This window comes from Myotis yumanensis, unplaced genomic scaffold (assembly GCF_028538775.1).
Source record: "Myotis yumanensis isolate MYYU_CA2020_CCGP unplaced genomic scaffold, mMyoYum1.0.hap1 SCAF_11, whole genome shotgun sequence".
NCBI lineage: Eukaryota > Metazoa > Chordata > Mammalia > Chiroptera > Vespertilionidae > Myotis > Myotis yumanensis.
Window position 1 is genome coordinate 12,088,311 of NW_027223762.1, and position 26,090 is coordinate 12,114,400.

Sequence of the window (26,090 nt, forward strand, 5' to 3'; positions counted from 1 at the left end):
TCACTGACAGGTGTTAGCAGAACAACTTATCATTGCTTTTAACTTCGTGACAATGATGTGCTTGTTACAGATTCTCCGAGATGATTCATAGCAGAGAAAGGAATGACCTGGTGAAATAGAGATGAGAAGGGTTTCGACCAAAAAGGTCACACTAATAACTGGTTCGGCCCAGAGTCCAGGGCTATGCTGCCTTTTGGCTTTTGCATTCCATCCTTTCTTCTTCTGGCTACAAGCTTCTGACACACCGTACAGCTAGCATAAGGATCGTACTATTAGTTATGACCCAATTAAAATTCATTGCGTTCACTTATTATTCCTCCTGCCTGTGCTCTCCAGGCCTATGTGCTCTTCTCGCCACATTTACAAGGAGGAGGGTACTTTCCAAACCAAGTTAGTATCTCTCTCCACCTCTGTAAAAAGAACTTAGCCGCCCAACTGAAACTTCATTCCGTGCTTCCTAACCCTAAATTTGCAGACATATATATGATTTATTCAAGGAAGTGAAACATGAATTATGCTTGAAACAGTTGTTAACTGAAGTTTGATTTCTAGCCGATCTTTTCCTAGCTAACAAGTCTATGGCTAAAAAGTCATTTGTCTAGCCGAAACCGGTTTGGCTCAGTGGATAGAGCGTCGGCCTGCGGACTGAAAGGTCCCAGGTTCGATTCCGGTCAAGGGCATGTACCTGGGTTGCGGGCACATCCCCAGTAGAAGATGTGCAGGAGGCAGCTGATCGATGTCTCTCTCATCGATGTTTCTAACTCTCTATCTCTCTCCTTTCCTCTCTGTAAAAAATCAATAAAATATATTTAAAAAAAAAAAAGAAAAAAAAAAGTCATTTGTCTGAAGATGTAGCTACTCTTGAATTTATAGAAGAGAAAAACAATCCTCTAGCCAGAAGTGGCCAGCCTTTCAGAATGCCATATCCTTGACCCTTATTTATTTAAATTCTGCTTCTGTGTGAATAACTGGGCTAGGCACTTAGGAGAGCCAACAAGATGAGTATGTTATGTATGGTCTTCTCCCAGGGTATGGTCTTCTATGGCTTACTTTCATTCACATCTCCGCTCAAATGTTACCTCCTCAGAGAGGCCTGCCCAGCTACCTTATAGGAGATACCCCCTTTCTATTTTATCCTTTTCAACGTTTTAAAAATTGATTCCAGAGAGGAAGGGAAGGGGGGTGGGGGAGAGAGAAACATTAATGATGAGAGAATCATTGATTGGCTGCCTCCTGCATGCCCTCCACTGGGGATTGAGCCTGCAACCTGGGCATGTGCCCTGACCTGAATAGAACTGTGACCTCCTGGTTCCTATTTTAATTTCTGTTAAGTATTTATTCATTCATTCTGGGAAGAAACACTAGGTTTCTGGATCAGAGACAGCCTTTTACTCATAATTGCATTAATTACTTCTCTGTCCCAATCCCAACAGGGTAACACGATGAGAGAAACCTCAAAATAATGAATTTTTGGAGTTTATATAGGACAGCTGACACAGCTGCTGCTCCTCCTTTCCACTGGGAAAGGGGTCGGGGGAGGAGGGAGGGAGGGTGAAGAGGACCTACTGACCTTTGCTTTGTAATATAATGAAATCTTCTCAGGAGGTGGGGCCGGTCTCTAGGTTTACAACCTCTAGAATGTAAATAAATGTGTCCAGGGGAGAAATCTCTAAATCTCTCCATAGAGGTTTGTAAATTATACGGTTATGGACCACATTTTCCTGATTTTTTTGCATGACTAATGCTTTTTTTATTGGATGCTGAATATTGCAAATATTACATCGTTGAATATCTTAATTTGTGTTTTTCCAAAAGGTAGAACTTTTATTTTTTTTTTTCCCCAGGCAGTTAAATAATTTGAAGATCTGATTCTTCTGAGGATAGTTTTGAGATTTGTTAAGGTGAGTTTAGGGTAGCCTTTAGGGCAGTTCACCCGTCTACTAAGTTGTGGATTTTCTGGGATTTTTACGGAATGCTCTCTGGCTAGTTAGAACTCAGCACCTCCCATTCCTGTATGATTTCTGGGAAATGTTCAGCTTAGAACTCTCCAGTAGCTGCCCAGCTTTGTGGAGTTTCTATGTATTTCCATTTAGTATTTGGTAACAGACTTAAGGGGACTCCTTTGCAGACTTCTGGACCTTTCCCTGATTAGCTCCTTCCTCTCCGGTACACGTTCCCATAAATTCTAGCCACCTGAGTCTCCCTAAGCTATAAACTTAGTTTCCTCAACTCACGGATACTGCCATGATTTCCTTGAGTTCTTCCTCTCTGGGCCAATAATGAGCCTCCTGGAACCACCTTATTTGTTTTCTTTCTCTTCTGGATAACACACCAGCTGTTCAACAGATGAAATGGCTGCTTCATATATTTTGTTTCATATATGTCCCATTTTCTAGTTGTTTATGGTGGTAAGGTAGGTCTGGTACTAGTTACTCCAACATGGTAAGAATTAAATGTTTTTTGAATGAATGGTCTATACTTCAAAAGACACTCGTATAGATAGTTGGGATGATAGATGCCTATGTACATATGTCATATGGTGAGGTGAGGCAGGGCAACTATAGCCCAAGGAGAAAAGTAAATCAGTTATTAAACATGAATATGGTCAGAATAATGGGGACAATAAGTGTCCACATCTTTCTTCATTCTTTTTTTTTTTTAAAGTATTTTATTGATTTTTTACAGAGAGGAAGGGAGATAGAGAGTTAGAAACATCGATGAGAGAGAAACATCGACCAGCCGCCTCCTGCACATCCTTTCTTCATTCTTAATATGTGGGATAAAGCATTGAGTACAGAAGGCGTCAGAAGAGGCTTATAGGTCAAAATATTAAAGATATATTTAAAAATGAAAATATATCTTTATATAATTTTTTGAAAAAAAAAATATATTTACTCCCAGCTGAGAAAAGTCCCAAGAAAAAATAGAAACTTGGAAGGAAGGTACAGAGGAGCTAATTTTGGAACTAGAAGCTACAAAAGGAGAGGGTAGGAGAAATATATATGTGTATATGGGGGTTCAGGGAGTGAGGACTTGACAACTATAGGGTGGCATATAAGGTATGTGGAAAAATCAGGATGCAGAAAAATAGAGCAGAAAGGGAATTGGTGAGACTAAAGCATTTATTGAAGTTCTGATGAAAAAAACCTTTTAATTCATTGAAGACAAAGTATGAAGCGACAACTACAAAATTGATATTTTATTTTCTGTTTTGCCAATTAATTTTAGTAATTTTTAAATTCCAAAATGACTTCTGTCACCATGCTGTAATTATCTAGGCTACTTCTTCCTGCCATCTGCTGGTATAGGGTAAAGAAATACAAATGGAATTAATTTTATCCTAAGTAAAATAAAATTAGGAGGATAAATCAGCATACAAAAATGTTTCCTGGAACCAATTAATACAAATTTTAATTTATCTACTATTTTTGGGTTTTGGTGCTTATGCTTCTTTTGCATTCCCATCATCGTGAATATCAAGAACTCATTATATTATATTTGAGCTTCACAAAAACATTTTTAAGATGTGTTAGCGTAAGTCTTATCATCTCTGTTTTAGGGAGAAAGTGAGAATTCAAAATAGTAATGGTTTATCAAAATGCACGTATCTGTTAGGTTGTCTAATTTTAATTCAGGTCTAATAGATTCCATTGCTATGGTCTTTTAAACCATACTATGCTACTTGGCTTTGACAATCAGCTTTCTCTCAACTTTTAAAAATGATCTACCTTCTTAGCAACTTTCAAATATGCAATACAGTATTATTAACTCTAGTCACCTTGCGGTACAGTACATTACATCCCACGACACTTACTGGAAGTTATAAAGTAGTACTTTTTCACCCCCCCTTACCTATTTTGCCCACCTTCCCACTACCTGTCTCTGGCAACCACCAATCTGTTCTCTATGTCAATGACCTTGTTTTGTTTAGATTCCCATATAAGTGAGATCATGTTATTAGTCTTTCTCTGTCTGACGTATTTCACTTATCATAATGCCCTTAAAGTCCACCATGTTATTGCAAATGGCAAGATTTCCTTTTTATAATAATACTCCACTGTGTGCGTGCATCACATTTTCTTTATCCATCTATCTGTCCGTCCGCCCATCCACCCATTCATGGATGCTTAGGTTGTTTTCATATCTTGGTTATTGTAAGTAATGTTGCAATGAACATAGGGGTGAAGGTATCTTTTTCAGTTAGTGTTTTTGTTTTCGTTGGATAAATACCCAGAGAGGAATTGCTGAAAATATGGTAGTTCTACTTTTAATTTTTTGAGGAACCTCCATATTGTTTTCCACAGTGGCTGCACGAATTTACATTCCCACCAACAGTGCACAGGGTTCCTTTTTCTCCACATCCTCACCAACACATATTATATTTTGTCTTTCTGATAATCATTCTAACAGGTCTGGCATAATACCACATTGTGGTTTGGATTTACATTCCCCTGATGATTACTGATGTCGGCATCTTTTCATGTACCTTTTGGCCATCTGTATGTCTTCTTTGGAAAAATGTCTCTTCAGATTGTCTGCCCATTTTTAAATCAGATTGTTTGCATTTTTTTTTGCTATTGAGTTGTATTAATTCTTTATATATTTTGGATTTTTTTCCTCTCAATTTTGACTATAATGTTGGACAGCCAGTAGATATAACAGATAAATACTTAACATTATTAATATGAGCAAACTGTATTAAAAATGACCTATATAATTCATTCCATTCCTCGGCTTCTTTGGCTGTGATACTAAGTGATGTTACAAGGGAGAGAGTGGCGGCATCCACTAAATGTCATAATAGATTAGTGCTCATTCTTTAAAATCTTATTAGTATTTCAAGCCTCTTTTCATAGCCGATTCCCTACGCTTAGAAAGTTCTTTCCCTGTTTCTGTGCTGAGCTTATCCATATGCATCCTTTAAAATTCAACTCAGATGTTACTCCTCTGGGAGTCCGAATCTAACAGTGTGGGTGGTTGCCCTGCCTCTGCGTTCCAGCAATCTATGCATGTTTCTCTCATAGCTGTATCACATTCATTTCTGTATCACTATGGCCTAAGACTGTGCCTATTCACATCATGTGCCCAATAAACATTTATTAAAATATATAATATATTAATTGTGCCAGATACCATTTCTTGAGTGGTTATCGTAAGATAAATACTGCACTAAGCACTTTATGACCACAAAATCACTTAATCCTTACAATCATCCCATGAAAAAAATTGTTCTTATTTTGATCTCCATTTCACAGATAAGGAGAATGAAAATTAGATTAAAAAAACATACCCAAGTTCACCCAGTAGAAGATGGCAGAGCCAGGATTCAAACCAAGGTTGGTCTGACTCCAAAACCCATTAAGATATATTATTCACAATGTCCTTAAAGCTCCTTGGACCCATCTATATTTCATGTTTTTGTAATTTCTTGTGTAATTTCTGGTAGCTATGCTTCTGAAGAATACTGGAGTTGTGCAAGCTGAACCAAGATGCTAAGATGGAAAGACCAAATAAGGTGCTCCTTTCCCTAGAGTTCAGAAGGAATTAGGTTGATGAACAGAATGTTCTCAAATCTAACTTTTCTTCTTCAACCCTTGGGCTCTCTACTCTGTGTAAATTATAATTTAATAGAAGAGAAAATGTAATTTCATGTGAAATATGAATATAGTTAACTTAAGCTTAATATTTTATGGTAATACACAAAAAGCGTCATGACTTCCTTCTGCTCTACAGCCTTAATGAATTATATAGGTCATTTTTAATACAGTTTGCTCATATTAATAATGTTAAGTATTTATCTGTTATATCTACTGGCTGTCCAACTATTCCAAAGAGTAGTTTATTATAAAATAACATGTTTGAAATAATTCAAAATACATCAGAACTCACATTAAATGTGAATGGATTATATTCTCCAGGTAAAACACACAAAAAATACAGTCATAAAAAAGAAATATAACAGAACAAGCCAACAGAACGACTAAATCCAGCTATGTGCTCTTTGTAAAGACATACACCTCAAACACAAGAACTGAGAAAGTTTAAAATATGGGAAAAGGTAAAATATGGCAAATAGCAACTAAAATAAAACTGGATAGCTTTACCAAAGTCATCCAAAGTAAAAGCTTAGAGTACAAAAAGATAAGAGGAGGTAAACTTTAACTGAAAGATTAAATTGAGCAGCAAAAGGTTCTAATTCTAATGCAACCAATAGAATAGTATATATATGTATAATACACACACACACACACACACACACACACTATGAGAAATTGACAAACACCATCACGGTTGGTAATTTTAACATAATTCCTTAAGTAATTGACAGATCAATCAGAGAAAAGGTCAGGCTGGCCTAATGAACATATATAAAACACCATGGCTAACACCTATTAAATCATAATTTTCCTAATGTATACATTGAACATTTACAAAAATCAACCAGGTACCAGGCTATAAAATCTCTTCAAATTTCAAAGACTAGTCTGTTTAGAAAATATTTTCTGACCTTAACAGGTTAAGTTAGAAGTTAATAATAAAAAGATAAATTAAAAAGTTCCATATCTCTTTATATAAAAGGCTAATATGCAAAGTGTCCCCTCAGGTGTTCAACCGGGAGACCAGAGTTCGATTGCTTGCTATGATGTGCGCTGACCACCAGGGCGTGGCGTGGAACTCTGGTCTCCCAGTTGAAGGAAGGCCCAGTTGGCAGCCTGAAGGCCCCTATTGACCCTGATCGCCTGCCAGCCCTAGGGACCCTAACGGTGGTGCAGGAATTTCATGCACCGTGCCTCTAGAGTAAAGAGATTTTAAAAATGTTTCTAAATAACTGATGGATCAAAGAGGACATAATAATGTTATTTAAGAAGTAGTAGAGTGGATAGAGTATCGGCCTTCGGACTGAAGGGTCCCGGGTTCGATTCCGGTCAAGGGCATATACCTTGGTTGTGGGCACATCCCCAGTAGGGGGTGTGCAGGAGGCAGCTGATTGAGGTTTCTCTCTCTTTGATGTTTCTAATTCTCTATCTCTCTTCCTTCCACTCTGTAAAAAAATCAATAAAATATATATTAAAAAAAAAAAAGTAGTAAAAACTGAGTTTGTTTTATACCCCACATGAGTGAAATCATATGATCCTTTGCTTTTTCTGACTTATTTCACTTAACAATATTTAGAAAACTGAAACTCAGAGACACAGACAACAGTTTGGTGGTTTCTACAGGGAAGGGGTTGGAGGAGTGGTAGAGGGTAAAAGGTGCCAAATATATGGTGATGGAAAATGACTGACTTTGAGTGGTGGGTAAGCAATGCAATATACAGATCATGTATCATAGTAATGTACACTTGACTCCTATATGACCCTATTAACTAATGTCACCCCAATAAATTAAATATAAAGAGGAAGAGTGAAAACTAAATTACAATACAGTGGTCTTCCCCCAACAAGCATGAAGCATAGAATTCTTTTGTTCCATAAGATGAGACTCTTTCCAAGAACTCCACTTTCTAGATCTTGTCAATCTGGGAAAGCTAACTGTCAGCATCAGGGTTTGCTCAGAAAGAACCAGAAAACGAATGCTTGATTCATACGTTTTACCTAACAGATTTTACTTAACAGATGTTTTCAATTATTTTATCCTCTAAATATTTCTTTTAACTTTTCCCCACTTCTTTATCCCCATCACTACTGTCCTAGTTCAGGCCTTCATCATCTGTTGTGAAGACTATTGCTTTGCCTTTTAAATGGGTCTCCCAGTCTTCAAGAAGAACGCCTTTGATACCTTCAAAACATTGCCACCTTTTAAACCTGCCCTTGGCACTGAGTGAGCTATGTGAAATACAAACCTGACCGCATCGTTCCTGTACTTGGAGCTTATCCCTGGCTCCCAGGGCCTGCAGAATAAAACCCAAGCACCTTAGCCTGGGCAATAAGGGCCTTCATCAACCCCTTACATCTGATGTGCTACAGACCCAGCGGTTGCTGTCCCTGGCACACCCCATGCACACCCACATCTGTGACTCCCTGCTCTTTTTTTGTTGGGCTAGCACCTGCTTATTTGTCAAGACTTGACTCGGGAGGCATTTCATCCAGGAACTTTTTCCTGTGTTCCCACAGGACCTGCAAGTATTTACAACATCGTACTACAATGATCTATTTTTCTATGGGCCTCTTCCTTGGACTGTAAGTTCCTCAAGAACAATGACCATGCTTTACTAATTGCGGTATCCTAGAACGTAGTGCAGTGCCGGTATTTCATTATGTACAAGTAATCAAAATACCGGAGCAACTTCCATCGCAAAGCCCTCCTTCCCGTGCTCTCCCAAGAATATAGACACTAGGGCAAAAAGAGCTGGCAAAGGAATGGTTTATAAAGGGACCACACGGTATGTGCTCTTGGTCATATGTAATTTACTTTTTAACATATTTTCTTGGAAGGGCCCCAAATTAGCAAGTTTCCCATAAGTGATTTCTTCTGATGTTAGGGGAATTCAGTTGACAGAAACATGTTTAACAAAATACTAATGTAAATGTTGATTGGTAACTGCTAAGCAACTTGCAAGACAATTTAAGGGGCAGAAAGAATAAGATAGGATATTATATTCCAATAATGTTGGGAAAGCATAATACTTTTGGGACCAATATTCCTTTGGCTTTGGCTTCTCTGGAATTGTGACTGCAAAAGATTTTGATGTTCTAGATATCACAAGTCAAGGGGCTTCCGGTGCAATGCAGGTTAGAGGGTCACTGTAACATGTCAAACACATTCTATGTACATGGTAACATTTTAGCTGATTTTTTTTCTTTTCTGTTTTTTTAAATTTGTTAGTAATGCAGGTCCAATGTTTCATCCACTTTGGATCTAAAAGCTTCTCGATTCACTTATTCCACTATCCAATTAAAATCTCTTGAGAACCGAGCAATCATTTCCTGACTTGCCAGGGATTAAATGTGGATGCTTGGCTGAACATGAGCCTTATCTCCCAAGCCATCACTTTTAATTGGAACATGTAACATAGGGTTTTAGCTGACATCATAGTCTATTGCCATGGAAATGTAAACATGGGTTTCTATTAGACTTGTCTCAAAGCAAGTTTTAGTGGTAGAGACCTGGAGACAGGAGATAAATTGTGTAAAAAAAATGTATCCTCGGTAGGTTAGAGTGCCCTAGAAACTCAGGCCCTTGGTGATCTAATCCTGCTCACGGCTTTAAATACCATCTATACACTGACAACTCTCAAATTCACATCTCCACTTGGACCTCTCTTCTAAAATCTGAACTGTATCTAGCGGTCTTCAGTTGGATGTCCAATAGACATCTCAAATCTCAGATGTCCATCCTAAGTGCCTGATACTGCCCTCTCCCTGCCCAACGCGCTCTGCTCACCATCTTCTGTATCTCAGCAAAGGTAACTTCCCTTTCTGCTGGCAGAGGCCATAGAAATTGGAGTAACGTTGACCTATGTACTCCTCAGCAAAACCTGTCAGCTCTATGTTCAAAATACAATCAAAAGATGCTCACTTCTCTCCACTTGCACTGCGTTCAAGCTACCATCACTTCTTGCCTACATTGTTGTGAACGGCCCTGAACTGGCCTCCCTGCTTGTGCCCTTGCCTTCCTTCTGTCCATTCTCACATAGCTCCCAGATGACTATATTAAAATATGTCACATTATGTCACTCCTCTGCTCAGATTTGCCAATGGATTTTCATTTCATTCAGGATACGAGCCAATGTCTTTTAATCATCCACTTTTTTCTTAAGCTCCTCTTCTTTTAAGGAGCTCCTTGTTGTTCACTGATCATAAGAGGCATGGTCCTGCCTCTGGGTCTTTGCCAATGGGAAGCCCCAGGTATCTGTACGGTTTGCTTCCTTTCCTCCTTTAGGTCTTTACTCAATATCAGCTTCTCCGCGAGGCTTTTGGCCAATGATCTGAAATCGGTACTCCCGCCCAGCCCCCCGTTTGTGCTTTATTTCCTCCTCAGCATTTATCTACATTCTACGCATTTTACTTATTTCCACTGATCCTCTCTCTCCCACTAGGATGTAAGCTCCACGAGGCAGGGGTTTCTGGCTGTGTTTTTCATTGTTGTGTCCTTTGCAGCTAGGAAAGTGCTTGGCACATAGTGTAAAATATTTGTTGAATGAATAATTGAAAAAAATGTGTGATACATGTCATAAGAAATAAAGATTATTAGTGAAAGCATGATTAGCTAAGACCTGTGAGCCTAATGCCTAAGAAAGTCCATGTGTTATTGGTTTTTCATGGCAACCTGTCTTTGGAAGAATGGACTTAATTTTCCACAAGAAGAGGCTTGAGTTAGCAATGTGGAACTTCAGAGAAGAGTGTTCAAGAAGGAAGAGAAGAATGATAAATACAGGTAGGTATTAAATAATATTCACTATTGGCCATGTTAGATGAGCTAATGATTTTTAAAAAATTATTATTGCAGGACTTACTCTTCATAGAGGACTAAGATCAGAAATGAATTAAAAGTAGCTCACTGATGGAATTAGCTGTGTCTGGCACACAGTAATGTAATGTATAAAGTGAGCTGGACTTGGATGCCATCCAAGAGGGCTTAGTTGCTGAAGTAGTTTTATTTCTAGTGATTCTACAATATAGGCATGGGTGTACAGTTAAACTTAGAATCTTCAGTACTACTCCTTATTTTATTTTTATCTTTAGACCTGAGAATTATAAATCCTTAGTTGTTATTCTTTATCACTTTACAAAGTCATCAGTTAATGAATGTACAGACTACAAGCTCTCAAATGAACTGTAGATGAAAAGGGCAATAAATACCAGACAGTTAGAGGTGGAATGATAAAATGGAATGATAAAAGTTGGGAAACCTGGATTCTAGCTGTCACTATGCCGCTAATTGGCTGTGTGATTTGGGAGGAGTTACTTAACCTCTCTTAGTTACCTCATCTGTAAAAGGTGGATGATGGACTGATAGGCTTCAATGATCTTCTAAGTAGTATAAAACTTTCTGACTTTAAGCTTAACCCCTCCCCCAAGTTGTCCACATCCTAATCCCTGGACCTTATGTATATGTTGTGTTATATGACAAGCAGTAATTACAGTTGCTAATAAGATGCTTTAAAATAAGGTGATTGTCCTGAATTATCTGTTTGGGCCCAATATAATCACAAGGGTTCTTATAATGTAGAAGAGGGAGGCAGAAATGTGTCAGAGTGATGCCATATGAGCAAGACTTGACTGACCAATTGCTGGCTTTGGAGATGGGAGGAAGGGGCCATGAGAATTTGGAAAAGGCAAACAAACAAAAACAAAACCGCCCCCCCCACCCCTCACAGATTTCCCCTAGAGCCTTGAGAAAGGAACACAGCCCTACAGACGCCTTGATTTTACCCAATGAGATGTGTCAGACCTCTGACCTCCAGAACTCAATTAAATTTGTACTGTTTAAGCCATTAAGTTTGTGTTAATTTGTTACAGCAGCAATAGGAAACTAATACAATCCCAATATGTATCATAACTAGCAAAGCTACACTCAAGTTTATCACAGATGCTTGGTTTTAACCAAAAACCCATACTCAGGTATTTTGTAAAGATCTTCAGAGGCAGAAGTAGTCAGATACCATGAGAAGTTTGTAGGAAAGTCATGGGAGTCTATAGGGGAATAACATTTTTACTAGTGATTCATGTGAGGAATAGAAACCTTTATGAAGGTAAGAAAATGGCAAGAGAAGAGACATTAGACAGTCGATCCACCATGAAGAACTCAGTTTACTCATCTATAAACTGAAGGGCTGGGATAAAAATTTCTAAGTTCCTCTAGCTCTGAAATGAGAGTTTAAAATCCTGACAGATGCTAACATGGGTTTTGGACATCCCACCATCCCCAACGTTAAAAGAGTATTCATTTTAGGAAGTACTGTAATTTATCTTTAATGTCCGAGGGTCAGGCTTCACAGAAAGCCCCTATGTAGTGTAACAAGAAAGTGGCTTTGAATTTTAACCCTGACACTTTTAGGTAGGTTACTTGGGAAACCTGTTTAACTTTCTTACTCTTCTGCAACTTCACCTATGGTAAAAATTCCACTAGATGGATTTTCTAAGTAATCCATTATTTTAGATGTCTGAAGGTTTATTGAAGACCTATTCCTTTAAGTAACAAGCTTTCAATATATTTGATGGAACAATTTCTAAAAAACACATGCTCTACTTTTATATAAAATTTAATGGGTACCATATTGTCTTTTCTTGAAAAGAGTCATATGACTAACATCAGTTACTATAGTGGGCTGTAAGACAGTGATGCTCTGGAGAACAGTCAGCAAACTATGGCCTAAAGCAGCGGTTCTCAACATGTGGGTTGCGACCCCTTTGGCGGTCGAACGACCCTTTCACAGGGGTTGCCTAAGACCATCCTGCATATCAGATATTTACATTACGATTCATAACAGTAGCAACGTTACAGTTATGAAGTAGCAATGAAAATAATTTTATGGTTGGGTCACAAGATGAGGAACTGTATTTAAAGGGCCAGAAGGTTGAGAACCACTGGCCTACAGGCTGTTTTTACAAGACCTGGGGGATAGGAATAGTTTTTACATTTTTAGAATTTTTTTTTTTAAAGAATAGACCTTATATACTTACTACCTGGCTCTTTACAGAAAGATTTGCTGACTCTTGCTCTACAAAAAGATGTGTAGGCCTCTTCACAACTAGGCTGAATGTTATGCGCTGTCACCAAAGGAAGGACATGTATGTTGGCACAGTGTCTGACAAGGTAGCTCAATTATTTGTGGAAAAACAAAGGCTACTGGCATTTAAAATTCTTTTGTTGGTTGTTATTACACTCTCCCATTCACTTTCAGGTTTTGGGCAATCACTATTATCTATCCCTAGCAGTCTCTCCCCTTGACTCTCCATTTTTTCTAATTTTGGCCTGGAAATTTGAGCTTATAAACATTTTAAGCTACTTAAGATTAAATTGGTTATGTGAAGACCTTAGAACTATTTTCCAGGTTAAAAAAACAACAAAGGTGGCTTGGTGCTGGGATTTGGTGACTTGTTTTGATTGTCCCAAGGTCTTTTTATTTATTTCTAGGTTCTCTGCTATCTTTTGGAAAAGCAAGGTTGCAGGACAGATGAAGTCTTACTGTAGTAATGCCTGATCATTTTTTATTTTTATAATATAAAAATAGCATTATATTAAAAAGCTATTCACCAAATATTAAACTGAAGCAATCTGGTTGGTACGATTTTCTTGGAATACCTGATCCTTTTACTTATTTTAAAACAATGAATACTACTTTTATAATAAAAAAAAGCCATTTTCATAAAAAAAGATAAATTGAAAGGTTCTCCCTATCTAATCTCATCAACCATTCTTTCATTATTTGATCACTTTAAAAATATATATTTTCATTGATTTCAGAGAGAAAGGGAGAGGGGAGAGAGATAGAAACATAAATGAGAATCATTGATTGGCTGCCTCCCACTGGGGATGGAGCCCTGAACGCGGGCATGTGCCCTTGACCCAAACGAGGCCGAGGCTCTGTCCACTGAGCCAAACCAGCTAGGGCCATGATTTGATCACTTGAAAAAATGGATGTAGCCTGGCCGGTGTGACTCAGTGGCTGAGCATTGACCTATGAACCAATAGGTCATTGATGGGTTCCCAGTCAAGGCACATGGCTGGGTTGAGGGCTCCATACTCAGTGTGGGCGTGCAGGAGGCAGCCGATTGTCTCTCATCTTTGATGTTTCCATCTCTCTCTCTCTCTCCCTTCCTCTGAAATTGATAAAAATATATTTAAAAACAGACAAAAATATTTTAAAAAATGGATTAAATATTGTGTTTACCGGGTTTTATTTGAACGCACACTCGTGTTGCCATCCATGTTACTAGAATACTGTAAAAGAAGTTGTAAATATGTAATGCTGCAGGAATGCCAACAATCAATATGGCTAAAGGTGACTGATCGCCTTTTTGATCTCTGGCTCCACTCATTTTATAGAAGCTCAGACAAGAATACCCAGCTTGGATAGGGTTCCGGGCCCAAACCCTTTACTTCCTTTAGTCCTCCCAACAGCTCAGGGAGGCGCATCACATTCTTGGGGGTAAAATGCTCAGGGGGGGCACAGCAGCCTGGCCAGGAAACCAGGTGGAGGGCTTTGGAGGCGCTTCCAGGACCATTGGCGCATTCACGACGCCCTGGCCACAATGTCCCCTCGCCTGACACACTTACCCTACCTCCTGCAGCCCACCAGGGACCCTACGGTCTGGGGGAACCCGCAGCTCACCCCAAAAGCCAGCACAGTTCATCCGCACGGCCCCCGCGCCTCCGCAGGGAAACGCACACGCCCCCCCACCAGCCGGACTCTGCGTACTGGCCCCGGACAAACCTGACCAGGTCGGTCATGCAGGAGCCCACCACCACCACGGCCGCCACCGCCTCCTGCCTCTGCCGCCCGGGTTTCCCCCGCGCGGCCATGGCCCCAGCGAGGTGCTCTCCAACCAGGAAGCTGCCCTTTACCCTTTGCCCGACCCCGTTGCCAGAGACGCCGCGCCGACCCTCCCTAACTCCCGGGCCTTCCGGAGGCCGCGGCGGGTCGCCCACCTGAGTGCCCGAAATCGCCCCGCCCACCAGCTGCCCCCAGTGCTTCCAGGAATTGTCTCCCGGCCCCGCCTCCCGCCTCAGGCCCGGCTGATAGTCCCCGGCCCCGCGCCGCTCGCCGCAGCGGAGAAAGCACCGGACAGGGAACTTTCAGGCACCGCGGGGACGCCTCTCCGAGAGCGCGGCTAGGGGCGTCCGGCACGCACCCCGCCCGGCGGGGCCGCAGAGGGGGCGGGGCGGACATCCGGGCACGAGCACGCAGAGGCCCGCGGTGCGCGCGCAGCGCGGTGCGTCGGTCGGGGGCGCGCTCGGGTAACCTGTACCCCACGTAGTCGCCGGTTACCGAACGGACTAAGTTCCAGGTACCTAGACTGGGGCTGGTGTGGGGAGGTTGGACCCCGAGTCGCACAGGTGGTGCCGAGGGCCGTGCCCAGAGCTCGAGCTCGCCTCCCCTTCCTGTAGAGAAGGCCCGGCTCCAGAGATGCCCTGCTCGTCCCCGTCACGCCGGTCCCCTCAAGAACGGCATCCTCCAGGCCAGGCGTTACTCTTTCTCCTCGTCTATACCGCCCCTGGTCCCCGATTAACCTGACTTCTCCCTCTTTCCCGCGTGATGAGGGGGTCATACAATTTGGGAGAAGGGAGAGTGCCCCTTTTAAATGGCTCCTAAATTGGGGTGATCATTCTGTGGGTCGGAGCCGGCTTGTTTTTCTTCAGTGCTGTCCCTCGGAGAAATGACTTCCCCCCGTGTAACTTGCCTCGTGCGCCCATGACGTTGACGTGACGCAGCTGGACGCTACCCTTTTCCGTTCCGTGACGTCAGCAGGGCACATGTTTCCGTGTTTGTCATCCCATCTTAATGGCAAGAAACTGGACAACGCTTTAGACGTCTTTGTATTCCCCAGGTGGCCGATCAAAGGACCTGATGTGACCTCAGTTGGAGGCAGCAGACACCTGTAAAAACTGTATTGCTGCATTTTCCTTCTGTAATATGTCAAAGTCAGGAAATACAAATGGCCTAACTAGCGTTCAGGGGAGGCTGGCCACCGTGAAGTTTTGCCTGCCTGCGATCTGTTACAGTGCTGAGATGTGTAAAAGCTGCTGGGTTGGGGGGTGGGGTGGGGTGTGTGTGGGGGGGGTGATCCCCGCAGCCATGCCCCTGGCTCAACAGGGCCGCACCAAAAGACCATCATCATTCCGTGACCTCGGATTTTGGAGTAGTTTCCCCTCTCCTTTAGAGCAGTCACAGCACCTCACGCTTGAAACAGTTTTTAACACTGCATGAAACCTTGAACTGTCAGAAGATAGTATTTTGGCTGTTCTGGAAACAAAGACAAATTCATTCCTTCAGGTGTCATTCTAAGGTCATGACAGTTGCTGAAATGGAATGGGTTGTTGTCAACTTTAAGTATAGTTTGGTTTCTGGAGTAGGTTTATTCCCTTTAGCATTTTAAAATGTATTTTTATTGATAGTATTACAGATATCTCCCGCCCCCACCCCCCCATCCTCCCTCTCAGGTCTTCACTACCCTATTGCCCGTGTGCATGGGCTATGCATATAAGTTATTTGGTTTATCTCTTCTCCCTCTAGCATTTGATTGGTGCAGTCAGTCAGGCCAATTTCAGCAGTAGGCAAACAGTAGTTGTTTCTAGTTGTAAAGCAACCATGAGTCTAAATTCATGCCATTTTGTCCAAATTTTAAGAGATGTATACTTTAAAAAATTCACTTCGACGCTTTTCTCTTTGGTGATTGAAGTTATGTTTATTTGAGAGGAAAATGAGAATAGTGGACTTTGAGGGGGATCTGGATTTGAATTCTGATCCTTCAGCTTGCTAGGTTGGGGACTTTGAACAAGTTAGTCTTGTTGAGTATTAGTTTTCTTATCCACTAATGAAGTGGAAACTAGTATTAAACAGAGGACAGGATTGTTCAGGGAAAGTAAATGAGATTACAGATTGAAGTGGGTAGGACAGTGCTTGATACTGAATAGATGTTCAGAATGTTCTATTTTCATTTTTCATAGAAATGAGAGATACAATTATAATAGATATGTCCCATAATTAAAATTATGGAAAAACAAGAATAATTTTTTTTTAAATGCTCACCCAAGGATATTTTTTCCCCATTGATTTTCAGAGAGAGTGGAAAGGAGGTGGGAGGTCGGGGAGAGAGAAGCATCAGTGTAAGAGAGACACAGCGATTGGTTGCCTCCTGCATGCACTCACCAGGGGCTGGAGATGAACCTGCAACCCAGGTACATGCCCTCCACCAGGAATCAAACCTGAGACCCTTCTTGAGACCCTTCAGTTCCCAGGCCGACGCTCTAACCACTAAGAAACACAGACCAGGGAGAGGAAGAATAATTTTGTAATGTAGGTGAGGTCCTTCAGTTTTTTTCCTGGATAAGTATTTTTGTATTTGCATATGATGTAGGTAATCATCCTTTCAAGAACTGTGACATCAGTCGTTAGAAAAAAAAGTGGAAACATTGCAGAATAGAAAAAAATAGGTTTCAAAATGATACTTTAGATTAGTAATCTGTGTCATTTTTAAAATGGGAATTCCTTACTACCCAGGGGTATGAAGATCAACTGCAATAATGTATATGGAAGCTCTTTTTTTTTTTTTAAATCCTCACCCGAGGGTATTTTTCCATTGATTTTTAGAGAAAGTGGAAGAGAAAGGGAAAGACAGAGAGAAATGTCAAAACACATTGATTGGTTGCCTCCTGCACGCACCCTGACCAGGGCCCGGGCTGAGGAGGAGCCTGCAACCAAGGTACATGCCCAAGATACTTCTGAGTGTCATCACCCAGAAGGGTCACAGTATTATTATTTTTTGAAAGATCACTGTAGTTCTTACCTTTGTTACTGTCTGAAATTATTAAAACAGGTACTAGTTTTCAACATTTATATTAGCAGGGACACTTAAGTCCTCATGTGGTATAATATATGAAAACTAGAAGCAAAACATCATTTACTTGTAACTTGCAGGTAATTAATTGCTTTAGGTGTGGGATTATTCTTTCAGATTGAGAAAGAAAATTATCATTTAAGTTGACTTATTCACCTCTGAAAGTAGAGGCTTTCATTTAGAGATCTATTAAAAGGAATTCATGTACTCCCTCCCCCAGCCCCATGGGTTTCCAAGTAGTTTAGATATGATTTATTGGTTTTACTTTTGTATTTTCAAGTTTAAGGACTTCTTAAGCACCTTATAGTGCAGTCAAAGACTTCTAGATCCATGTTAGTTTGTGTTGCTGAATATCTGGACAGGTATATGTTTTCATGATTTAATTGTTAAGTAGATTTTTGCTGCATCTATTCCTTAGATGTGCTATCCTCTACCAAGTGTTTGAGGGCATATTATCTTCTCTATATACCTGAATATTTCTCTAGCTTTTGTCTCCTTATTTATTTATTTAAAAATGCTTATTGAGTGTTTAGTTTGTGATCTCTCTCCAGTGGTTATAATACACTGTGCAGTAACAGTTATGAAAATTATGTAGAGAAGTATATCAGAAGAAAATAATTTCTAGTAAGTGACTTGCAAGCAGGTTATGCTTGTTCTAGGTTTTTATATAGTATTATCAGCCAAGTTCTTACAAAGCAAGGATTCCTAACCTACTGGTGTGTGGGTTTTGTGTGTTAAGAGGGAGAGGATTGTCAGCGAAGGCTTCTTAAGGCCTCAACTAAAGTAGAACCGGCCAGTTGCAAGCTGAATGGGAGAGTTTTAAGTGGAGTGTAGCATTGTAGAAGTCAACTTTGGAAAGGAGGAGGGAATTGGATTTCAAGGGTTGCCTCTGTTCCTGAAAAGCAGTGGTGTAGTCTCTGTCCTAAGTAGGTGAATAGCAGGGAGATGATTTCATCGGGAGAGGCTGCTTAAGACAGGAAAATGAGGTATTTATTCATGCAAGAGAAACTTGTGTGTGCTGTGCCGGTTTTCAGGGAGCTTGGTGTATGTAGTTCTTTTGGATACTCTGATCACCGTTCTTTCCTTCTGCTTTCAGTGGTGATTTGCAAGTCGAAGTTAAAATGTCCCCAGAAGTGGCCTTGAACCGAATTTCTCCAATGCTCTCCCCGTTTATATCTAGTGTGGTCCGCAATGGAAAAGTGGGACTGGATGCTACAAACTGTTTGAGGATAACTGACTTGAAATCTGGGTATGTAACTCAACCAATCCAACTTTTACCTAATGAAAAGCCTTTTTTGCCAGACTCATAAAAATTGGCCACAGACATTCATCAAGTCATAATTTTATCGCATATTGATTCAGTTGGTTTTGTCCAGTTCTTGACATTTTATGTTTTCAGTCGTTTTATTTGTGTTGTGGGCCATTGCTTTATGATCATTACTTTATGTCTTTTTGGGGGTGTATATCTTTGCTAACAGACTACCGTGTTGTGTTTCGCAAGTGTACTTTTCAGTCACTGACTCGTTTTCTAGTTATGTCTTCTGTAATTCAGTAAGAGTTGGGTTTTGAGATTCTGAATTTGACATCATTGAATAATCTCTCCTAATAAGAAAATTATAATACCTAGCCCAAATGAGTCATTTTCATAACGTGGTTGAAATGGTAAGATCTCATGCCTACAAAATACTCAACTTTTTATTTTGAAATAAATTTAGATTTACAGAAAATTGACAAAAATTTTATAGAAAATTAACACGATGCTTCCTTAAGGTCTACTGTGGTACCTTTGACATGTAGTGTAATAAATATGGGTTGACTGAATGAATGGGTGAGATGTTTTCCTAGAGAAGTTGCTTGGTTTGGGGATCAGAGTGGTTTGAACTTGTGGCTTGGAGGCATGCTTACTGGTCTGGTAGTTTATTGCTTAAATTCTGTTACACATTATCCTTTTAAATGACATTCTCTGACAAGTGGATTGACATTTTTGAAATTACAGCAAAGGGTATTATAGCATTGGGTTTAATCTTCTGGATGTCATATATATTGAAACCTAGAAGGGCCACCATTTTAATTTTAGGGAATTATTCCATGAGCCCACTGAATATTTATTGGCTATCTGCTGTGTTAATTGGATCATAAGCATATGCTATTTGTAAGATGCCACATTTTGTCATTTTTAGTGATTTACTATTCTTGAAGATGTCTGAATATTCAGCATTCTGGAATGATGCCTGGCAAATATAACAGAGAGGAAAGCAGTGAGTGCTCACTGCAACCTGTGGCAGCTGAGCCTTAATATCTTTTTTCAGCATATCACAGTGACTCAACCTGGTTGGCACATGGCTGTGTTTGGGGCATCTGCTGTGACATCTCATCCACCCACAAGTACCTGTTGTATTTTTTGTCCATGTTCTGGATTTCATTACTTAGTTGAAAATAGATACTCCGTGTACTTGATTACTTAATAGAAAAATTTTTAAAAAAATGTGTGTTTGAAGACTGATCTCAATTTGATTGTATTACTCTTTCTAGCTGGCAGTTGAGCCCTTTAAAACATATATATTTTTATTGATTTCAAGCAGGAAGGAGAGGGAGAGAGAGATAGAAACATCAATGTTGAGAGAGAATCATTGATTGGCTGCCTCCTGCATGTCCACTCCTGGGGACCAAGCCCACAACCCGGGCATGTGCTCTGACTGGGAATCAAACCGTGACCTCCTAGTTTATAGGTTGACGCTCAACCACTGAGCCACACCGGTCAGGCAAACTTTTCTTTATTAGTCTGGTGCTTGGAAAGGAGGCAATTTTAATTTTAAGATGGGCAACTTTTTAAAAAAATATATTTTTATTGATTTCGGAGAGGAATTGAGAGGGAGAGACAGAAACATCAATGATGACAAAGAATCATTGATCAGCTGCCTCTTGCACGGCCCTGCCACTGGGGATGGAGCCTGCAACCCGGGTATGTGCCCTGACCAAGAATCGAACCGTGACCTCCTGAGCCATGCCGGCTGGGCAAGATGGGCAACTTTTAACGATTTAGTTTCTAAATGTTCACTTGGCTTTTTCATTTCACTCTCTTTTCTGTACTTTTCTGGGATCTATTTTCTTTTTACCTGTGCATATCTTTATATGCTATATATGCATTATGTAAAAATGTGTTTCTAAACAATGTACCGTATACTCTTGTTTTGCACATTTAAAAGGTTCATACAAATGATATACTGTATGTATTCTTCTGCAACTTGCTTGTTTTGCTAAGTATCTTACGTTCATGATATTTGTCGTTATCGATACTTAAGTTCTTCTGTTTGCACTGTTATATCCAATTCCATTGTATGAATATGCCTTCAATTTTTTATTCACTCTTCTACTGATTGACTTTTATGTTCTAAATTTATTTTGACAAAGAATGTCATAATAAACATGCTCTTACATTTGCACAAGAATATATATATATATATATATATATATATATATATACACACACACATATATATATATATATTTACTTTCTGGGGCAGAGTTTTCTGAACTGGGTGTGTTTACCCATTAGTGGTTCTAAAATCAAGTGAGTGAGTCATTCCAACATTGAAACATTAATAAAAAGAATGGAAACTATCAGAATATGTGATGCATATTAAGAATAAACTCTGCTTTGTGAATGTTTGTTTCAGTTAAATAAGTATGTGTGCATTGGGTCACAAGGTAAAATATGTTTGCGATGATCAAAAAAGTGTGAGAGGGTTTGGTTGGTGTGGCTCAGTGGTTGAGCGTCGATCCATGAACCAAGAGGTTGCCACTTCCATTCCCAGTCAAGACACATGTCCAGGTTGTGGGCTCGATTCCTGGTGTGGAGTGTGCAGGAGGCAGCCAATTGAAGATGTCTCTCTCTCATCAATGTTTCTATCTCTCCCTCTCCCTTCTTCTCTCTCTCTCTAAAAAAAAAAAAAATGTTTGAAAGGTACCTCTCTAGGGTATATAGTTCTAGGAATAGAATTGCTGGCTCTTAGAGTATATGCATGTTCTATCTTATTAGATATCATCAGATTGTATCAATTTCTTTCCATCAGAAATAAGTTTTTTCTTTATTTTGTAGCCTCAAAAATACTCTGTGTTGTCAGATTTAAATTTTTTACAAGTTGATGGGTATAAAATAATATATTATGATTTTAATGTGTATTTCCAGGATTACTAGTGTATTGAAATATCTTTTCATATCCTTATTGCCAATTAAAATTTCTTTTTTGGGGGACTATCCTTTGCTCATCTTTTTAGTGATTGTATTTTTGTATAGATTTTAAAACATTCCTTAAGCATTTTGGATACTGATCTTTTGGCAGTTCCTGTATTACAAATATCTGCATTCAATCTGTGGTTTATATTCCTAATTTGTGCTACTGATGTCCAGAAGTCTTTTTAATTTTAATTAAGTCACATCCTATATAATAAAAGCCTAATATGCTAAGTGTCTGGTTGTCTGGTCGGCTGTTCAACCAATCAAAGCGTAATATGCTAATGATATGCTAAGGCCACTCAACTGCTTGCTATGATGTGCACTGATCACCAGGGGGCAGACAGTTGACGGGTCGACCAGTTGCTATGATGTGCACTGACCACCAGGGGGCAGACGCTCTGACCAGTAGGTTAGCTTGCTGCTGGGGTCTGGCCGATCAGGACTGAGTGAAACAGGCTGGACATGCCCTGGAGCCCTCCCGCGGCCCCTCCCCAGCCCCGATCATGCACCAGTGGGGTCCCTCAGCCTGGCCTGCGCCTTCTTGCAATTTGGGACCCTTTGGGGTATGTTGGAGAGTCAGTTTTGGCCCGATCCCGCAGGCCAGGCTTAGGGACTCCACTGGTGCACGAATTCGTGTATTGGGCCTCTAGTTTATTAATATTTTCCTTTTTAGATTTGTGCCCGTGTGTGTGTGTGTGTGTGTGTAAGTGTAAGTGTAAGAGAAAGGGAGCATTTCAAGAAACTGTCCTACCCAAAAATCATAAATCATCTTTTACGGATTTAAAGTTTACCTTTTTCCTTTTTTGGTCTTTAAATAGAAATTTACTTTTTTCTATATAATATGTTGTGAGAGGGATATATTCCCCCTTCCACCATATGGATAATTGGTTATCCCAGCATCATTTATTGAGAAGGCCATCCTTTGCCTATGGATCTGCAGTGCTACCTTTGTTAGGTCAAGTTTATGTCACAAATCTGTTTCTAGACTTTTTGTACTGATATGTCAGTCTCATTTTTCTTCTGCCAGTTCTATACTGTCTTAACAATTACAACTTTTTAGAATGTCAGTGATAACTGGTAGGAAACATTCTCCTTATCCATCTTTTTCTAATTCTTAAAAATTGTCTTGCTGAGCCATTTTATATAAATACTTTTTGATAACCTCATTTAAATAGTTGCATACTGTTCTACCATAATTCAGTTGACAGAACTCACTCATTTTAACTCACCGAGGAAATGAAATGAAGGGAAACTGACCTGGTGAGGGGCTAATTGAGAATTGATGGTCAGGAAAGCTCTGAGGAAATTACATTTAAGTTGAATCATGAAAGATGAGAATAATTCAATGTGAAGAGCTGGGGAATTTGATGTAAAAGGCCAATACCATGTCAAATGCAAGATAAAACTTCACATATTCAAGAACCTGCAAGGCCACTGTGGTTGGAATGTAGTGAGAAAGGGTGAGAGGGAAATGAGATGAGATTCTAAAGATAGTCAGGGGCCAGATTATGCAGAGGTTGGTGGGCTGTATTTGGAAACTTGAGTTTTATTCTGGGTGGAATGAGAAGCTATTAGAGGATTTTAATCAGCGTGACAGGATCTTATTTGTATTAAAAAATGACTGGTTGTTATATGGAAAATAGCTTGTATGGGATAAGGTAGACTAGTTAGCTGTCCATTACAGTAGACCAGGTGAGAGATGACAGAGTCTTAGAATATGGAAGAGGCATTGGAGGCTGAAAGAAGGGATTGTACGCTGTTTAGAAGGTACAATCATGAGAATGTTCAATTTGGCGTGTGAGAGAGCTTGAGCAAGTTGGTAGATGGTCATGCCATCTGTTGAGATGGGAAGATTGGTGGAGGAACTGATTTAATCTGAATTGATTGTTGCCTAGATGTGTCATACAGCTATCATTGTGGGTTTCCCTTTGCCTCTGTCCTGTGTTGAATCTCATATCTTAGTTTCTTGTGTCCTCTTGTTTTGTTGGAGCATGTACTCCAATAGCAGCCCATGAAAGGGAGAGGAGGAGGTTTGTTTTTTGAGTTCCTGGAAGTCTGAAAATGTCTTTAATTCTACTTTTAAACTTGATTTATACTTTGGGCAGGTACAGAAGTCTAGGTTGCAAATTATCTTCCCTTCAAATCTTGGAGGCCTTGATCTGTAATTGTGGAGACCTTTAACACACATATTGTTGTAGTTTCATGGATGCAGTATCTTCTCTTTTCTGTAAGGATAGTAATTATAGTTTTTGTAAAAATTGAGGTACCATTGATTATTTACAGTTTAAAAAAAATATTTTTTTACCACAGCTGGGAGGCTCGGTTGGAGTATTGTCTTCATACACCAAAAAGATTGCAGTTTTGATTCCTGGGTGCATATGAGAGACAACCCATCAATGTTTCTTTCTCACATTGATGTTTCTCTCTCTCTCAAATCAATAAACATATTCTTGGGTAAGGATTAAAAAAAACTCCACAAACATCTTTTTCTCTGTACCTTGCATTATCTTTCATGTTGATGGCTTTCTTCAAACTGATGATTCTTGGCTGTCCATGACTATTAATGAGTAAGGTATTAAAATGTGAATTGAAGCTCTTTGTGTGTAGGTGGGCTTGCCAATTACTGAGCCTCAGGCAATGTGATCAGGCAGCTACCTGGCCTTTTATTAGGTGACTAGAGGCCTGGTGCACGAAATTCATGCATTGGGGGGGGGGGGATCCCTCAGCCCAGCCTGCACCCTCTTCAATCCAGGACCCCTCAGCGGATGTCTGACTGCCAGCAGTCGGACATCCCTCTCACAATCCGGGACTGCTGGCTCCTAACCGCTCGCCTGCCTGCCTGTGTGATCGCTGCCTAACTGCCCTCCCCTGCCAGCCTGATCGCCCCCAACTGCCCTTCCCTGCCAGCCTGATCGCCCCTAACTGCTCCCCCCTGCCGGCCTGATCGCCCCTAGCCACCTCTGCCTCGGCCCCCGCCACCATGGCTTTGTCCAGAAGGAAGGCAGGACGACCGGAAGATGTTCGGTCAACCCGGTCTAATTAGCATATTACCCTTTTATTAGTATAGATTGTCAGATTCTTTATCAGGAGATCTTCTCTGGGTCTATAAAAAATAAAAATGCCTAAATGGATGCATATATTCCTATCTGTCAGCAAAATTTTAATTTTGGAGCCAAAGAATATGTAAATTTTAAGACTTTTGATCTGTTTAATATGTTGGTATATTTATATGTAAGGATACATAAACATACATATTTCTTTCAAGAAATGTATTATCAGCTTACACTTCCATTAGCAGTATATGAGGATGCCAGTTCCTCTACAGTTTGATAATATCAGTATTATAAATTTTTAAAGATTATTTGCTAATTCAGGAGATGGAAAATGTTAGACATGAGCAGAAAGCCCTGGATGCCTAGCAAGGGGCAAAACTGGGAAAACAAGAACATTGCCCCCAGGGTAACCTATCCTCCCCTAGCATATCACTGGTCATGCGGTTTGGACCCCTGATCTTTCATATCGCTGGTCAGGCCGTTTATATCCCCTGATCTTTTCCTTCCTAAAGATAACATCTAGGCCTCAGTTGTATTTCAGCTCCAGGCCCAGAAAGAGCAGCAAAACCAGACAAGTAGCACAATGGCTGCCTGAGGACCAGCTACATTGACTAATAATCCCCTGCCCTGGCACCGACCAATCAGTGGATGTTACAGGGCAGAATTTTTGCTAGGATCTGGAGTACTTGTCTAGGAGCCAGAGCATCTAGCAACCCAGTGAACACGTGTGTGGTGTTGATATTTTGAGTGCTATTACTAAGTCGAGGTTGTCCTTCAGGAATTATTTCTTGGGCTTTTTTTTTAACCAGAAGAAACAAAATTTCCCTAGTCCTCATGCCTCGGCTCATACTCTTTTCTACTCTTAGATCTTTAACCTGAGTAGCTGCCTGTTCAGCCTTCTTTTAATTATAATAGTGTAAGACATTTGATTAAATAGTTCAGCAATATTTTAACATTTCAAAGTGCTGTCAGATATTTTATATTTTGTACTTAGTATTTTTTTGGGAAAAAGTCAAAGTGGTAATATTGGCCTTGTCCCAGTGAACTCTGAAATCACCGACTTTGGGAAGTTTTGCTAGGATTCCATATTCTTTCCACAGAGTCTGGGATGGTAAGTGCTAGAATAAATTTGGATCTGGAGTTTTAGGTGGTTGTGAATTTTGGGTGTTTCATATCTTGCAGTGATTTCATTTCAGAGTGGCTTCATTTGATATGGAGGTTAGGGAAGAGGTGAAGGGAAGGAGCCAGTCTAATGTGTAAAGGAAAGGGGATAGGAGATTCATCTAGTCTCTTCCT

At 40.1% G+C, this 26,090-nt stretch overlaps 2 protein-coding genes across 4 annotated transcripts in view; one reads left to right on the plus strand and one right to left on the minus strand.

The window, feature by feature from the left end:
• The window catches only part of RBKS (ribokinase), a 70,643-nt gene extending 56,130 nt beyond the window's left edge, over positions 1 to 14,513 (minus strand). For both annotated transcript variants that reach the window (XM_070428915.1, XM_070428916.1), the window contains exon 1: positions 14,381 to 14,513. In XM_070428915.1, coding sequence (XP_070285016.1) covers positions 14,381 to 14,469 — 89 coding nt within the window. In that variant the 5' untranslated portion in view covers positions 14,470 to 14,513. The remainder of the gene's footprint in view (positions 1 to 14,380) is intronic.
• Positions 14,514 to 14,728: 215 nt separating this feature from the next.
• The window catches only part of BABAM2 (BRISC and BRCA1 A complex member 2), a 351,823-nt gene continuing 340,461 nt past the window's right edge, over positions 14,729 to 26,090 (plus strand). For both annotated transcript variants that reach the window (XM_070428913.1, XM_070428914.1), the window contains exons 1-2: positions 14,729 to 14,954; positions 18,601 to 18,753. In XM_070428913.1, coding sequence (XP_070285014.1) covers positions 18,626 to 18,753 — 128 coding nt within the window. In that variant the 5' untranslated portion in view covers positions 14,729 to 14,954; positions 18,601 to 18,625. The remainder of the gene's footprint in view (positions 14,955 to 18,600; positions 18,754 to 26,090) is intronic.